Source organism: Camponotus floridanus, unplaced genomic scaffold (genome assembly GCF_003227725.1).
Source record: "Camponotus floridanus strain SB8 unplaced genomic scaffold, Cflo_v7.5 scaffold36, whole genome shotgun sequence".
Taxonomy (NCBI): domain Eukaryota; kingdom Metazoa; phylum Arthropoda; class Insecta; order Hymenoptera; family Formicidae; genus Camponotus; species Camponotus floridanus.
Genome location: NW_020229503.1, coordinates 1403484 through 1421024, shown reverse-complemented (window position 1 = coordinate 1421024; position 17541 = coordinate 1403484). Strand labels below are relative to the sequence as shown.

General features: G+C 36.5%; 1 protein-coding gene across 1 annotated transcript; it reads right to left on the bottom strand.

Annotated features, from left to right (window-relative positions):
- Positions 1-342: 342 nt before the first annotated feature.
- LOC105248165 (protein I'm not dead yet-like) lies at positions 343-16009 on the bottom strand. Its single transcript, XM_020026525.2, has 9 exons — positions 15966-16009; positions 15593-15746; positions 15055-15435; positions 14530-14591; positions 13596-13908; positions 6871-7013; positions 4998-5092; positions 4326-4609; positions 343-630 (listed from the first exon to the last, which is right to left on the bottom strand). The coding sequence occupies exons 1-9, from the start codon at positions 16007-16009 to the stop codon at positions 343-345; spliced, it is 1764 nt and encodes a 587-aa protein (XP_019882084.2).
- Positions 16010-17541: the final 1532 nt, after the last annotated feature.

Sequence of the window (17541 nt, the reverse complement as noted above, 5' to 3'; positions counted from 1 at the left end):
ATGTACATTAACAAAAAAGTATTTAGTTGTTAAACATTTATTTTATTATATTGAGATTTATTTTGAAAAAATAATTAATATGCTAGTATATATCAATTATTGTAACATTGTTATCATTTATATTTATATTTTTTATCTGAATTAAGTGCAATATATATGATATAAATTATATAGCGTACTTATACTGTAATGAATGAGAGAGAAGCTACATAAAATATAATATAGGCTACTTAAGTATTAATTTTTTATATCGTTATACAGTAAATTTTGTTGAAACAAATCAAATGGCAAAAATTGAAGTACGTTTCGTAACTTTTACAGTTTGTACATCTATCCAATTGATTAACAGGTTGTATTCATATTATTTCCTGTTTCAGCATGTCTGGCCCAATTAGGAAAATCCTGAATTCCATAAATGAAAACACCCCACGTTGGGAACAAGATAACTTCTACTATCAAACTGTAGATTGCAGGCGCGCAGCCTCCGGCGATTAACCAATTAGTTGGGATATGTCCGGCGATGGTTATGATTGCATTCGGTGGTGTTCCAACCGGCAGACGGAATGAGAATGAGCACATCAACGTAGCTGGTATCATCAAATACATGGGATGGATCTCCATCGCTACGCACTAGTAGATAGAAGGAAATACCCAATAAACAAAATGCTTGCAATATGCCAGTAAATTGACAAAAGATTATTCAGAAATTGCTGGCAAATTGGCATCATCTGTGTATATGTAGTAAGCTTATGATCTGCTGGCAGAGCCTGCTTACTTGACAGCAATTTCTGTTACAGTTCTGTTAAGACTGACACGATCGAAATTAATATCTTATTAAAGGGATTTTTCAATCTATCTGTTTTACCGACTGTAATTTTTGGGCCATTTTTTATTGTTTGCATAGAATTAAAAATCTTTTTCTACTCTCTAAATACACTACTCAAAAGAAAATAGGGAACACTTTTTGTATACCGAAAAATGAGCTATTTTCAAACGATTGTAACTCAGCGAAAAATGATCATATAAAAATTCGAAAAAAAGCGTTTTGAAGCTCAAAGTTTCAACTTTAACGTACAATCGATAGTTTTTAAAGATCTTTTTATGTTTTCACTACTATGTCCTAAAAAAAGGACACACCGATTTTTTCCTTAAAATTACGTATGTTTGACGCTCTGTAGCTAGATAAGAAAAATTCTCTCGATAAATCCAACTCAATTTCCGAAAAGCATGACATTTTCTCTACAAAATGTTTTTTTTTAAACTTTCCTACAATTTTTTTTGGCTGAGTTACATGACTTTGAAGCTAAACCTGTATTTTTCAGAGCAATTGTCGTTACTCGGCGAAAAATTATCGTATGACATTTTTAAAAATAGCATTTTCAAGCATGAAGCTTCAGCTTTAACGCGCTATTAATAGTTTAAAAAAATTTCTTTATCTTTTTAGTCCTATGCCCTAAGAAAGAAATACTGTTTTTTCCTTAAAATTACACATTTTCGACATTCTGCAGTTGCTATAAAAAATTTTTTCTTAAAAAATTTAGATCAATCTCCGTAAAAATAACTTTTTTTCTACAAAATTCTTTTTTTAAAAATTTATTTACGATTTTTTTCGGCCGAGTTACATGTCTTTAAAAACAACTTTAAATTTTATTAAAAAATGACGTTTCCCGCCGGCATTAGCGTTTCCCAATGTGCACCACGTGGAGGTTGCTGGTCAGGTTTTGCACATCGTGTGTGTGTGTGTGTGTGTGTGTGTGTGTGTGTGTGTGTGTATGTGTGTGTGTGTCACACAGCAGAGATAAGGACCTCGCAGTTCGGCATTTCTGCAGTATTTAACGACTCCAAACCCTCTCTGCTGTGTGTGTGTGTGTGTGTGAGCACACACACATACACGATGTGGCAAAACCCGACCGGCAACCTCCACGTGGTGCACATTGGGTAACGCTAATGCCGGCGGTAAACGTCATTTTTTAATAAAATTTAAGGTTGTTTTTAAAGACATGTAACTCGGCCGAAAAAAATCGTAAATAAGTTTTTAGAAAAAAAATTTTGTAGAAAAAAAGTTGTTTTTACGGAGATTGATCTAAATTTTTTAAGAAAAAAATTTTTATAGCAATTGCAGAATGTTGAAAATATGTAATTTTAAGGAAAAAACAGTGTTTCTTTCTTAGGGCATAGGACTAAAAAGATGAAGAAATTTTTTTAAACTATCGATAGCGCGTTAAAGCTGAAGCTTCATGCTTGAAAATGCTATTTTTAAAAATGTCGTACGATGATTTTTCGCCAAGTAACGACAATTGCTCTGAAAAATACAGGTTTAGCTTCAAAGTCATGTAACTCAGCCAAAAAAAATCGTAGGAAAGTTTTAAAAAAATCATTTTGTAGAGAAAATGTCATGCTTTTTGGAAATTGAGTTGGATTTATCGAGAATTTTTCTTATCTAGCTACAGAGCGTCAAAAATACGTAATTTTAGGGGAAAAAACGGTGTCCTTTTTTTAGGGCATAGTAGTGAAAACGTAAAAAGATCTTTAAAAACTATCGATTGTACGTTAAAGTTGAAACTTTGAGCTTCAAAACGCTTTTCTTAAAACTTTTGTACGATCATTTTTCGCTGAGTTACAATCGTTTGAAAATAGTCCATTTTTCGGTATACAAAAAGTGTTCCCTATTTTCTTTTGAGTAGTGTATATATACAGGGTGTCCCTAAATTCGCGCCCACGGAGTACAAGGCGTGATACTTTAGACTAAAAGAAATAACTTTTTCCTTTAGCAAAATTGCGTGCGATAAGTAGTTTTTGAAGGAGAGCAGGTTGAAGTAAACCAATAGGCGTTCTGGTGTAAGTAGCGCTCAGGGCCGGCGCGCGCGCTTCGCTCACTTGTATCAAATTCTTGACTAGTATTTACAAGTAATGTTAAAACATTAATGCTTTGTTATAATTAATTTACTATGAATTTATTTTTATCTTAGTTATGATTTTATTTTAATTATACATATAATTAGTTAGATTATACTTACAGATTATACTTAGACTATACTTAGATTATACTAGATTATACTTAAGACTCAAATAATAAGAATCAACTTGAATACTGAACCGTGATCTTTTTCCATATTGTATTCTTTAAAAAGTGAATAATTAACAAAATAAATATTGCTTTTATTTCTTACGTAATAAAAGATAAAAGAATGTCTGATTTCATAGATCTATCTGAAAATAGAGACAAATGTAAATAGTAATGTGCTTTGCGAGCTAAACGCGTTTCTATTCTTCTAAATTTTTTTCTTTTTTCATCATTTTCTTACATTTTGGAAAATTTTCTACAAAAATATCAATTGTGCCGCCGGCATTAGGTTTAGCTCGCAAAGCACATTACTATTTACATTTGTCTCTATTTTCAGATAGATCTACGAAATCAGACATTCTTTTATCTTTTATTACGTAAGAAATAAAAGCAATATTTATTTTGTTAATTATTCACTTTTGAAAAAATACAATATGGAAAAAGATCACGGTTCAGTATTCAAGTTGATTCTTATTATTTGAGTCTTAAGTATAATCTAGTATAATCTAAGTATAGTCTAAGTATAATCTGTAAGTATAATCTAACTAATTATATGTATAATTAAAATAAAATCATAACTAAGATAAAAATAAATTCATAGTAAACTAATTATAACAAAGCATTAATGTTTTAACATTACTTGTAAATACTAGTCAAGAATTTGATACAAGTGAGCGAAGCGCGCGCGCCGGCCCTGAGCGCCACTTACACCAAAACGCCTATTGGTTTACTTCAACCTGCTCTCCTTCAAAAACTACTTATCGCACGCAATTTTGCTAAAGGAAAAAGTTATTTCTTTTAGCCTAAAGTATCACGTCTTGTACTCCGTGGGCGCGAATTTAGGGACACCCTGTATATATACAGGATGTAACAGGAAAAACATGTAAAACACATTATTTGATACAATACAATAATCCAAATCAAAAAGTCCTGAGATATTTTTTATCCTTTCTTTCTGTTTTTATATGGTATTAAAGTTAATGAGAAACAGGAAAAATAAATAGTCAGAGGATAACGAGATTCGAATAATCCGATTAGGCTATAGACAAGCGCTGGTTAATTAACATTAACACCATATAAAAACAAAGAAAGAAAGAAAGAACAAAAAGAAAAGAAGGCGTAGATAAAAGAATGACTTAAAATTTTTCTATTTATCTTGTTATAATTAATAGTATTCTATGTTTTTTCAATTACATCTAGTACACGCACACTCTTATGCATGCATGTACAAATACAAGCATATAAATATGAAAAAATGTACCATTTGAGCTATCACTGGTAGAGTGATATTCGCGATACCCACGTTCGAGGTGAATTCCGTTATGATACCTTCAAAGAAGCATACCAAGGCAAGTATTACGATGGGTGGTAAGTAGCGAAGCGGTAGCAGAGCTTCGCCGATTCGTTTTGCCATACAGGACGCAACACTTCCACGCGAGATTGCGAAACCACCGCCCAATAAAAACATTAGACTCCACGGCATCTTGGTCTCGATTACTTTCCACGTCATTAAACCTTCCGACGATCTTTTTGGCCTTTTAGCGGCTGCGATATGCATATAATCATAGATATAAAGTGTAAATAAAGCCTCATCGCCCTAAGACATTTTAAATAAATGTAGTTCTTTTTAAATGGATACAGGAAGTTTTTTTTAGCAAAAAATGTATATAGGCAATGTCACATTGGCTATCAAAAAAAATTTTGCATTTTCAAAAATTCTTTATATTATTCGATAACTATTGTATGACATTGTATCTACTAGTGTGTTTACTTAGAAAGCTGCCAAAATTAATAGATTTAGCGTATTATTTTTTTTCAAATGTTACATAAAAGTTTGTAACTTAATATATTTTACAAAAAAAAATCATAATTCTCTGTTTAAAATTATTATTATATCAAAGATTATATTGATAACGAGATTTTTTCTTCTTACGATCTTGACTATAACTGTAAATGAAGCTGGGGTCTTTCGGAATGAAGAACATCAGGATAGAAACGAATATCACCGGTACTGAATCTTTGAGGTCTCTGCGCATATATATTATTTATATTTATATTATTTATATTTTTTATGATATTATGTATGTACACGCACCGGGAGGAATGGTGTCTCGGTATGCTTGTGTTGACGCTCACTGACGTCACATTCACACAAGCGCGCATGTACACGGGCTGAACAGCGAAAGAGAAAGTGGGAGTAGAGTAGTGGGGGGCATTCCGATGTTGTGTCCTTCGTGCACGGCACAAGAGCGAGAGAGAAAGCACTATAAGATGTGATACCGAGTTAAGGTGCAATTTCATTGACGCTAAAAAGTAGCGTCAACCATTGGTTAAACAATGAAGCAACTACTTACTTCTTTGTTCAACCAATGATTGACGCTACTTTTTAGCGTCAACGAAATTGCATCTTTAGAGGTGTCCGATAGCCATCTCTCTCGCTCGACGCTCGAACGAGAGAATACGAGCGAGAGTCACTGCGCGAGACACCGCGCTATTTCGATACATGTCTCTTGCGCTCTAGTATTGATATGCGTATTTTCTTTTCTTTCTTTAATAACCGTCTTAACCACGTGCATTAAAGCATTCATTCTATTAAATTAAATAATAATTAAATTACATAAAAAGATAAAATTTAATGAAGTAATAAATTCTTGGCTATGTGCGTGCTTCGCGTGTGTGCGTAAGACGTCGGTCGTCCACACATACATACCGGGACACCTTTCCTGCCGATGCGTGTACACGCGAATGAGAAAGAGAAAGAAGTGAATGAGAAGTGCGAACGAAACAGTTACCGCGCGGGATACCGCGCTGTTTCTATACGTGTCTCGTGCGCTCTAGTATGCATACTTTTTTTTCTTTCTTTAAGAAATGCGACTTAACTATGTGCACTGAAGGTCGACATTCATTCTATTAAATTAATTAATAATTAAATTATATAAAAAGATAAAATTTAATGAAGAATAAATTATTGGCTTACGTACAATACCGGTCAAAAATATATCACCTTTTTTTTAGGACTACTAACTTAATTCAAAGTGTATACATATATTAATTAATTTTTCTTAAGTTGCTGTGTTCATTATTTAATGAAAAGTCTATTGTTAAGTAACCTATATCTTACTATTAAAATATATGATTAAACAAAAATATACACATTTTGAATTAAGTTCACTTTGAGTTAAGTTATTCTCAAAAAACATAAAGGTGATATTTTGGCCGGTACTGTATGTGTGTACTTCGCGTGTGTGCGTATGACGTCGACTGTCCATACATATACAGTGTGACAGGGAATTTTTGACATTAACGAAGTAAGGAGATTGGCTTAAATTAAGAAGGAAGGACCTCTATTGTTTTATGATTGTTGCAATAATTAACGAAAAATTAAATAAAGAAGATCGGCCAATGCGCATGGCTAGAAGCACACGATGGCAAAGACGATCTGATTGGAACATAATGACGGCGCGCGACGAAGCGGTGATTGGGGAGAAGAGGAGCGAAGAGCGTGGCGAAGGCTCCTCCCCTCCCCAATCACCGCTTCGCCGCGTGCCGCCATTTTGTTATAGTCAGACCGCCTTCGCCGTCGTGTGCTTTTAGCCACGCGCATTGGCCGATCTTCTTTATTTAATTTTTCGTTAATTATTGCATCAATCACAAAACAATAGAGGTCCTTCCTTCTTAATTTGAGCCAATCTACCTCCTTACTTCGTAAAGGTTAAAAATTCCCTGACACTCTGTGTACCGGGACACCATTTCTGCCGGTGCGTGTACATATCATTATTATCTCACAAAAAAATCAGAATACTAACATATCAGTGACTAATTCGGACCATCCGACTATGAAACCGGGTTTGCGGAATATCCAAAGAAATACGCATGTCAAGAATAATGTGGCGACTCCATACTCGTGAAAAGTTATGGATCCCAAATTTTTATATCTTTCTTGCATAACCTGAGAGTGTATTATCACTTGTCAAAACAAGTTCTCAACTAATGAATTTAAAATTACATTTTACAATTTCGGCATTTTATTTTGTAACTGTAACGGTAATGTACTTACACTTTTTTAGTAAGGATAACAAATTTATGTTATTTTTATCATTATTTTTTATATTTTGAAAATATTTATGATGTATTTTTGTATATTTAATTTTCAATCATCGATCGATATTCATACATTGAATTCGGATGATACAAAGGAAAATATTAAGAAAAGGGCTGATTTTTAGCTCTCAAAAATGTAAGCAAAAGGAAAATAGTGTTTTTTTTGTTTTATTTTTTGTAGATTTGATCTTCTGAATACGATAAAACTACATATTAAAAAATTCGTCGAGTTTAAGAAAACATTTTGAAAATTGAACAATATAATGTGTGTGGCGATACACGCCACACGAGGTGTTTCGCGATAGCGCATTGACTCGGCGCGCGGCAACTCTGCTTTCTCTGTTTTCTCCCAAGCGCGCGAGCACGCGGCGACTCTGCTTTCTCGCAGGCGCGCAAACACGCGGCGGCTACTTATAAGCTGCGCGCCTAGTACCGGGCACCTCCGCCAGGCGTCGCACGCCAACTGTGTTTTTCCCGCAAATCAAAGACAGCATTCGGCAAATATAAGGAGGACCCCCGCAGAGCCAAGTCACCTCTCACATCTCTCGCTTCTAAGCATCACGAGAAGAAAGAAGAAGAGCAGCAGAATTCGAGAAGAGCAGCAACTTCAGCGACATCACGCGTCAGAGAACGTACCTCCTCTCCCAGAGGAGATCACCGCTAAGAAGAGGATGCGACCAGCTCCGCTGCTGTCAAGCAGACGGAACAACGAGGCGACAACAGGAATACCCGTGGCATTCTCTCCGCTACGAAGGACCACCTCGACCAGCAGGAGTCCCCGATCAGTGGAGGGCCCACAAGAGTTTAGACCTTACTCCCGGAAGGTCATTCTCGGGATCTGCATCCCGGCCTCTCTCAACGAAGTAAGGAAGGTCGTCTATGATCCTTCTCTAACGCCAACCATAAAACGAGGGCGTAACAGGACTGGCCTTACCATCGCCTTCCAGCCACGCGGCGTAAAAAAGGCCTACGGAAGGCCTAAGGCTGTCCTCCGTCCGAGGCCAACCTCGCCGTTACCACCTCCGGTCTCATCGGGGCCAGTACAGGTCCCGTCAATATTGTGGTACACGCCACCACGCATTTCCCACGGGACCCACGAATATCCAACTCTAGGCTTCAGGCGGTCATCCGGTCTACGGCCACGCAGACGTCAACGAGCACGAGGGACGAGTCTACCCAGACCGACAGGATCCGAGAGGAGTCCACCCGATACCGGGTCCGAAACGCGGGGACGCAGATCCGATCCCCGAATCGACACACATATACCAGACGATATCACAAGTCCTATACGTTAATGTACAATTAAGGAATAAATGTTATTTTTACCGTTCCTACCGTGTGATTATTAAGTAAGAATCTACCATATTCCCAGCGGTTCCCTACAATGTGTATATAAGCCTATATAATGTGTATATGACACGGAACAAAAACCTTGATGGATGTCCAGTAGACGTCCATTATGGAGATTCGAAACCTTTATTAGATGCACTCTTTTATAGACGTCTATTAGAGATTTACAATTCCGCATTTCTTACTTCCATTCGACATCCATTAGACATATTCATAGATGCCACTTGGATGTCATATAGACATTAACTAGAGGTTATAAAAATTCATTTCTGAATATGGACATCATATAGATATTAATTAGAGCCCCAAGTAGCACATATTCGTTTGAAAAATGTTTCATAAATGTCTTATATATTTCTTTGAAACGTTTCATAACTGACTCTTAAGAAAATGTAGTTTGGAACAAAATTCATCAATAAAATCACTTACGTCTGCTGTAATAGTTCGCAACGTTGCTCTATGTTGCTGTTCACGTACTATATTGTACTATACTTTATCAATGAATGCATTTCTTAAAGCTTCAGACAATGTTTTAGAAAATTCGTCAATTGTTGGACACTGATTGCATGAATCCAAGTAACAATCAGATGTAGGATTTTTGCAGACAATTGACTTTATACAATTCTTGATAGCTACAAATTGAATTGTCAAACTTTCGTTAACGCTGCTACATTTATTGCATCTAACATCAGCTTATAGTTCTAGTGAATAGTGTAACGGCAAGGCCGTTACTAGCGCACAAAACCGCGCGGCGCCAATTTGGCGCCAAGCGCTGCCGATTGAGCACCTCGACCGAGCCGCGGAATTGGAAGCCGCGAATTGAGGATCGCGGCCTACCCCACTACTACGCGCATGACCGCATGGGGGTATCAAGTGGGGGTAGCTAGCCGGGCTATATAAGGCGGCCGCTCCGGCAGACCGGTACCTATTCCTGTCCCGACTCTCGGGACGCTCAAAGCCACAGGACGCACCCTGGGCAATCGAAGCCTACCGAGCTCCTCTCCTTGCTGCTGGTCCAGAGCACGGTCTCCACCGTGCCCGGTCGGGTGCTTCCGACTTCCAGTAGCCTTCCATCGAACCACGGACGATCCGGTCCAGGGTACGGGGCTCCCGTACTCGGTCGGTCGCAACCGACGCCCGGACTGTCCGGCTCGCATCCTGGCATCCGAACAGCCGTTCTCACGGCTCCTGGAACAACTAGCCGTTTTCACGGCTCCTGGAACAACTAGCCGTTTTCACGGCTCTTGGTATTAACAGCCGTTTTCACGGCTTCTGTAACGACAGCCGCTCTTACGGCTCCTGGCTCGAGGACGAGCGCCGTACCTGAAGGAACCATCGCAGCTCCTGGAGGACAGCCGTATCCACGATACCTGAAGGAACCACCGCAGCTCCTGGAGGACAGCCGTATCCACGTCTCCTGGACATCGACCGCCCACCCGTTCTGCATTTCTCACGGCCCTCCGCGGAATAATACTGTCTTGAAATAAACTGATTTTCTCTCTCTCCTCCTACCAGATCCTCAACCGACCTTTCGTCACGGCCGCCCGACAAATCGTTCGTCCACCGTCCGCGCGTTTATTCTGGGGGGGTCCTGTTTAATTCCCCTGGTCTAGAGCCCGGTTGCTACCGGGCCCGGTCGGTTGCTACCGACGTCCAGTATCCCAGCGTACCACGGGGCACGCGTGTACGCCACCCGGAGGACGGGTTCTCCCGTCCTCAGCCGACCTCGGTTGGTGGCACACTATCCTCTAATTGACCTCCTATCATTCTTTTACTATTAACCCGTTGTTGGCTAGGATTTCTTGATCGTCATCAGAAGAGGCCATAAAAACCTAAGAAGAAGAAGAAGAAGACCTCGGTTGGCAGACCCTGCTAGGCCTGTGTCTGTGCCCCGTTGCACGCGACCACCCCTGGTTTCTCCACGGTCCGCGTTCGAAGATCCGTCCACGCGTTTTGTAAAAGAAACATTGTAAATATCTTGAGTAGCATTAGGCCGTATCCGTTAGTTATTAGAATTAGGATAATTAAAGCCGCGTCCGAAGTTCCGTCGCGACTCCGTGTAAATAATAAGCATACATTAGCGTACTTGTACGGGCCTACCGCCCGAAACTCTCGTCTGTTTGTTCTTTTTCTTTAAAATAAACTTATTTTAGATCATAACTGTGTGGTGTTTTGCGAGTCTGAGCCTCCCCTTCTCCCGAACCCTGACTCCGACGAGCCGATCCGCGACGTCGGGAAAGGTGCTCCGTTACAATAGTACAAACACATACCGAGTGTGTTCCACTAGCTCCAGGCAGTATACAATGCTTCGGGCGAAGCAAAGCTTTGCAAAAGCATTAAAACTAATTGTATTTTTGGATAGAATTCTTTGAACAATCTATGTAGCTCTTTAAGATCCATCAATAACAGACGCTTTTGCACCTTAACACGATTGCCATTAACTTTTACCGACACAGTATCCTTTACCCCAGGTAATAATCTACTAAGTGAATCGTCGTTATAAAATTCATTTACTTTCGTAGTAGTAGAATCTGATAAGGTTTTACCACTTTTTGCAATTACTTCCGCCAAAACTCCTCGAGTTGACCTTAGTTTTTTAGCTTTTCCTGCCAAATATTTTGTTGTGCCAAACTCTCTAGAAATTTTCCTAATACTCCAAGATTCTGGAGCAATAGTAAGAATTCTCAGTTTCATAGGATCGTTACATTTCAAGCTTAAAAATTTATTTTTCAACCCTTGTAAAAGTTCTTCTAACTCGAGCAACCGAGAACAAAAATTCATCTTCATTATTAAGGGAATCGTTATCAGCTGCTGATAAGCTTTCATCACACTCTATATTAACATTATTTTCACTAGAACGATCAAAGGACATACCACTTGCTCGATTAAGTGAACGTTTTAATCTACAATCACTGCATACCTTAGAATGTTCTGGCAAATGAGGTTTCTCTTGCAGAAGTATTTTTGATACTTTTCTTAAATTTAAACCTACATGATGTGGTACACCTCTTTATAGGGATTAATATATCTGCTTGTACGAACTCTCTTTGACATTGTTCACTGTCGTACTTATCGAAAAAATATGACAAAGAGTAAAAACAATTGAGTACAAAAAAATTTTTATGAAACAAAGAAACTCTAAATTCCCAAGATATATCAGAAAGTAGGTTTGGAAAATTACTGATTTACTATTTGCTGTTTGAACACACTTGAACACAATTAATAACAAGCAGTAATCGTGAAAACAATTGATGAAAAACCTGCAATAAACCGTCGCCCGAGAATAGTGAAAACGACTGTTTGAACATGCTTGAACGCAATTAATGACAAACAATAGTCGTGAAAACGACTGTTTAGACAAATTAAAAGACAATTTATAGTAAGCATGCCCCAGCTATTTGAAAAGTCGTTTCTTTTGTTGCAAATTTGTTTAATACATTATGTATTATGCAATGACGTATATAACTAGATTAAGCATTCTCAGAGAGAGGTGAAACCGGAAATTGGCAGTTTAAGACAGAGTGAGAACGTTGAACAGCATCTATGCTTTCCTTTTCTATCATACAAGAAGCAAATGACCGTCCCAAAGCTGTCAGAAGCTATACAGGGTGTCCGTCAATTTTCGACCTTAACGAAATAAGTAGATTGGCTCAAATTAAGAAGGAATGACTTGTTTTGGGATTGTCGCAATAATTAACGAAAAATTAAATAAAGAAGATCGGCCAATCTGCGTGAATAGGAGCGCGCGGCGACGAGAGTCGTCCCACTGTAATCCCATACTACGAGCGCGGCGAACCGGTGGGCGGGTCGCTCTCCGAGACACGATGGTGGTTTGCGATATATCGCAATACCGCGCCGAAAAATGACCCGTCCTTTTAGTGGCGAGAAAATGATGCGTTATCCTTTCCACACTACCTTGCGATAGATAGCATGGTGCGCTTTTTTTTATAGTGGTTTCCCCCATAGGCCTATTCCACTCTCAATTTGAAAATTATTCAAAATGCTATTACTATACGCTAAATATATCGTAAATGTAAAAAATTAATGGTGACAGTACCTTTACAAAAATTGATCCATGGTTGAAAATCCCTCAATAAAATATTGCACACGTTGATAATGATACGATGCTAATACGATGATAAAATGCTTCAAGAATCCTTTCTTCATCTTGTACACGAAAGCGCATTGCTGGACCGGTTATCCCGACATTATGCACAAGACATCCAGTTTCACGTAATTGCTGCACAACACGTAAAATTGTACGTCCACTTGATTTTTGTGCACGCCCGGGAAATCGTTCCGCGTAAATCGGATTACAGTGGGACGACTCTCGTCGCCGCGCGCTTCTACTCACGCAGATTGGCCGATCTTCTTTATTTAATATTTCGTTAATTATTGCGACAATCCCAAAATACAGGTCATTCCTTCTTAATTTGAGCCAATCTACTTCTTTATTTCGTTAAGGTCGAAAATTGACGGATACCCTGTATATTTTTATGTATATTTTTACCAATTTTACTCGTATACTGTTTCGCATGTTCAGTTAGCGTTTGTGTCATATCACGTTATATTGCTTTTGACACTCTATAGAATAGAAAGAGAAAGCATAGAGGTTATTCAACGTTCTTTCTTTGTGCTAAACTGTCAATATCCGGCTTCACTCCCCTCACCTATAAACTATATGAAAGCTTGGTCTTAGTCAGTTATATACGTCGTTGATTTATGTACTACAATACAAAAATCAACAATATTGATATAGTACAATATTTATGCAATTTTAAACTAACAGCTTAATTGATTATGAAAGCTTGGTCTTAGTCAGTTATATACGTCATTGATTATGTACTACAATACAAAAATCAACAATATTGATATAGTACAATATTTATGCAATTTTAAACTAACAGCTTAATTGATTAAAATAATTTTAAATTAAAGCTAATAATAAATAATTAAATAAATTAATTACTAGATATGTCATGCGTAAAATTACTATGTTTGTATATGTATTAATTCAAACAAAATATAAACATAAGTTTGAGCATACGACGCGAATAAACTTTATTATATGTGATTTTACTTGATTAGTAACGACTTCTCCTTCATGTCCAATTGTAGCCATTTCAGCGTCTTTACTGTGCGGCCTCAGATATCCCAGAAAAGCGATTCGCACGTATATCCAAGTGAGGAAGGAATTGACGATCATCTGAGGAAAAGACGCGATCATCCAATCAGTGAAATTAATTCCCTCGGCTTCGGGAAATGTGCTCTCGTAGATTCCTTTAAAAGTCAGATTTGTGCCAGTCCCCACCAATGTTCCTGTTCCACCGAACGTCGAGCAATAAGCCGCAGCTAACAAGTACGCCTTTGTTATTTTCGTCGGTCTTATCTCGCTATGAAAGAGGATCATTATATAATATCGGATAAAAATATAGCTAAGAGAACATCATTTAAAAAATTTGTTACCTCCCAATAAAGATTATAATTTAGAAGCAACAAAATAAAATGTTACAAGTAATATATACAAAGTGATAACTTTTTGCAATCCTGAAGTGTGAAGATAGATCTTAAATTAAGAAGGAACGTCCTCTATTGTTTTAGGATATTCGCAATAATTAACGTCGCTCTCCAAAATATGATGGCGGCGGTGTTTCAGCGTTACGTTAGTGAATAAGCTCTGCTCATCGCTTCATCGCGCGTCTAGTATCAAATTACAGTGGGACGACCTTTCTCACTGCGCGCTTATACTTATACGGATTGGCTGATCTTCTTTAATTAATTTTTCGTTAATTATTGCGAATATCTTCTTTAATTAAATTTTCATTAATTATTGCGAATATCGCAAAACAATAGATGACCTTCCTTCTTAATTTGAGCCAATTTCAATTTTTTGTCTATGTCTAATTTTGTTTATGTCCAATTTTAATAATTTGTATTTAGTTTTAATAATTTATTATTTCGTAATTTATATTATTATTTATATCAATTAAGTTTATCACACACACTTCACTTACGGTGGAATATCCGGTTTTTCAGGATCTATTATTTTCGATCTGAACACTCTACCCACTCCAGCCTATAAAATAAAAAGAAACACAATTAAACGTGATAAAAATACAGAATATAAGTAAACATGATAAAAATATAGAATATAAGTTTTATAATATAAAATTTATATATATTACGCACAATATTTATATATAATATTTGAATGGAAATATTGTTTCTATAATATAATAGAAATTTTCTAAATTTTAGTAATATTATATGTTATATGTCAAAATAAAATATAAATATATAATATCAAAGTTAATTGTGAGAGGAAGAATGAAAAATATTATACATATATTATTATGTATTATATAATGCACAAACACATTAATGATAAAATAAAAAATATATTTTATTATTATTAAGTTTTATTATTAATTATTCTTATTATTAATTTTTATCATTTATTATGCTATTATATTATTATTAGGATTAATTATTTTTATCATTAGTTATATATGAATATGTATCATATTAAATATTAACACCTGTTCTAATTCGCGTAGGACGGCGAATATGATAGGCACCATCATAGCGGTGGCTGCAGTATTTGACACCCACATGGATATAAAAGTTGTAACAATGCAGAGACCACCGAGTAGTTTCGCGTGGCTACAGCCAACCATTTTCATAACCCCGAGAGCAATTCTGAGATGCAAATTACTATGTTCGATAGCGATGGCGAGGATCAAACCGCCGATGAATACCATTATAGTATCGTTCATATAACAAGCGCACGTATCCGCTGTACTGAGTATACCTAATGCCGGAAACATCACTATTGGAATTAGCGATGTTATTGCCGTAGGGAAGCAATCAGTCACCCAGTAGCCGCCCATCAGCAACACCACATATGCACATCTGACTTCCTGCGAAAATCACGTAGCCATTATGATTTAATTTTATGCCTATATCTGAAATTTAAATTCAAAAAAAGAAACTAAATTTATAAAATTCAGTTATTTTTTTATTAATTTTGAAAAAAATAAAACTAAAAATTAAAAAGATTAATAAGAAATAGAGTACCGAACAGTCATAAATTAAAAGGAAAGGTAAAAGAAAGAGCGCCCAGAAGAGTGCGAAAACTATCTTCCAATAGATCTTGAGAAAACGTCCCGTATCTCTCAAGTAGCTTAGTAGTTTTCTCAGATAGTCGAAAAGTTCTTCTTCTCTTTCAATCCTAATCAGAAAATTTATTTTGTATTTCTTTATTATATAGATTCATAGTAATAATTTTAATTTTCACTAAGTTTGAATCTCTTGAAGCTCCTTAATAGACACACACACACACACACAAAACTGCACGCAGAAGTTTAATTATTTTACAATCTTCTAGTAATATAAATGTTACTTAATGAAACTATTCTGAGGAATTTAATTAAATTTATCGCACATTAACCTTTCCATTGGCTCTTCATTTTCATTATCCCTCTTTTCGACCATATTATTTAAGAATTAGATGCGTTTTCTACAAATCTAATATCTTGTCAAATAATCAATATTAATCTGAATATTGATTACAATTCGAAGATGTATCGATTTTGAAATTTCATTCGAGTCTTCATTAATTTGTTTCTAATCAATAATATCACAGCAAATTTCAAATCATCAACACATGTGTAAATGTTAATAATAATAATTTATTCAATTAATAATTTGCATTTCATATATCATACAACATTATTTGTCATATAAATTTCAGCTTAGGACTCGAAAATCTAATAAAATAATAACAACCTATAATCTATTATATATATATATACACTCGTCAACAAAATTATCGCATAGGTAATTTCATATCAAATTTTCGCATAATTTCAAATAAGTATAACTCCGTCAAAAATGGTCGTATGTGAAAATTTTTTTTCATTCTCAAGTTTAAAACCTCTATTTTGAAAATCATTTGTCAGATTTAGAATTTATCCTCCCCTCCTCTCGTTATCTCCTCAAAAGTAAGGACGTGTGACGTCTCCAAAAAATTGCATACTTCGACGCATTCCACGGGCTGGAATAAATTTTTTTCGCAAATTTCATGATGATCATCGTAAAATATGGACTTTTATGTATAAATTAAAACAGAAAAATTTTTTTGTACAATTTTTTTTCGTTGAGTTACGATATATCAAAGTTATCTATACATTTTTGTTCATTTATCGCCAACCTTAGTATTACCCGATGCGCTTCACGAGGAGGTTGCTGGTGGGATTTGGCACATCATGTGTGTGCGTGCGTGCGTGCGTGCGTGCGTGCGTGCGTGCGTGCGTGCGTGCGTGTGTGTGTGTGTGGGTGTGTGTGTGTGTGAGTATGTGAGACAACAGAGATAAGGACCCTACGGTTCATCATTCTTGTAACATTTTTTGACTCCAAACACACACACACACACACACACACAGACACACAGCAGAGAGGGTTTGGAGTCAAAAAATGCTATGGGAGTGGCGAACCGTAGGGTCTTTATCTCTGCTGTCACACACACACACACACACACACACACACACACACGGATTGGCTCAAATTAGAAAGGGAAGTCCTCTACTGTTTTGCGATTTTCGCAATAATTATTGAGAAATTAATTAAAGAAGATCGACCAATTTACGTGAGTAGATGCGCGCGGCGACGAGAGTCGTCCAACTGTAACTTTTATAGGCGCTTGGCGAAGCGGTGAGTAGAGAGGGAGTGGAAAGCTTTTCCTTCACTTACTACTTCTTCACTGATGTGTGTGCGTGTTTGCATGTGTACGTGTGTGCGTATATGTGATAAAGATCTTTTGTTAAAGAAATTTAAAAATATTGGATATCTTACACTGGAGAGATCTTACACTCGAAATATTTATGTCACTGTGAAATGTTTAATATCTCTATTCAAAACAAAGAAGGCAATTTACTTCTGCAAAGTAATAAATAAATTTAAGATTTTTAACTTTTTTTTCCTCAACATTTCTGTTTTTTAAAAGCCAATTCAATTTGTGATTAAAA

Coding starts and splice junctions, on each gene's coding strand:
- LOC105248165 (XM_020026525.2), bottom strand. CDS start 16,009: ATGGTCGAAAAGAGGGATAATGAAAATGAAGAGCCAATGGAAAG. Junction 15,747..15,965: donor AATGAAGAGCCAATGGAAAG/GTTAATGTGCGA, acceptor TTTTCTGATTAG/GATTGAAAGAGAAGAAGAAC. Junction 631..4,325: donor TACCAGTGATAGCTCAAATG/GTACATTTTTTC, acceptor TCTATCTACTAG/TGCGTAGCGATGGAGATCCA.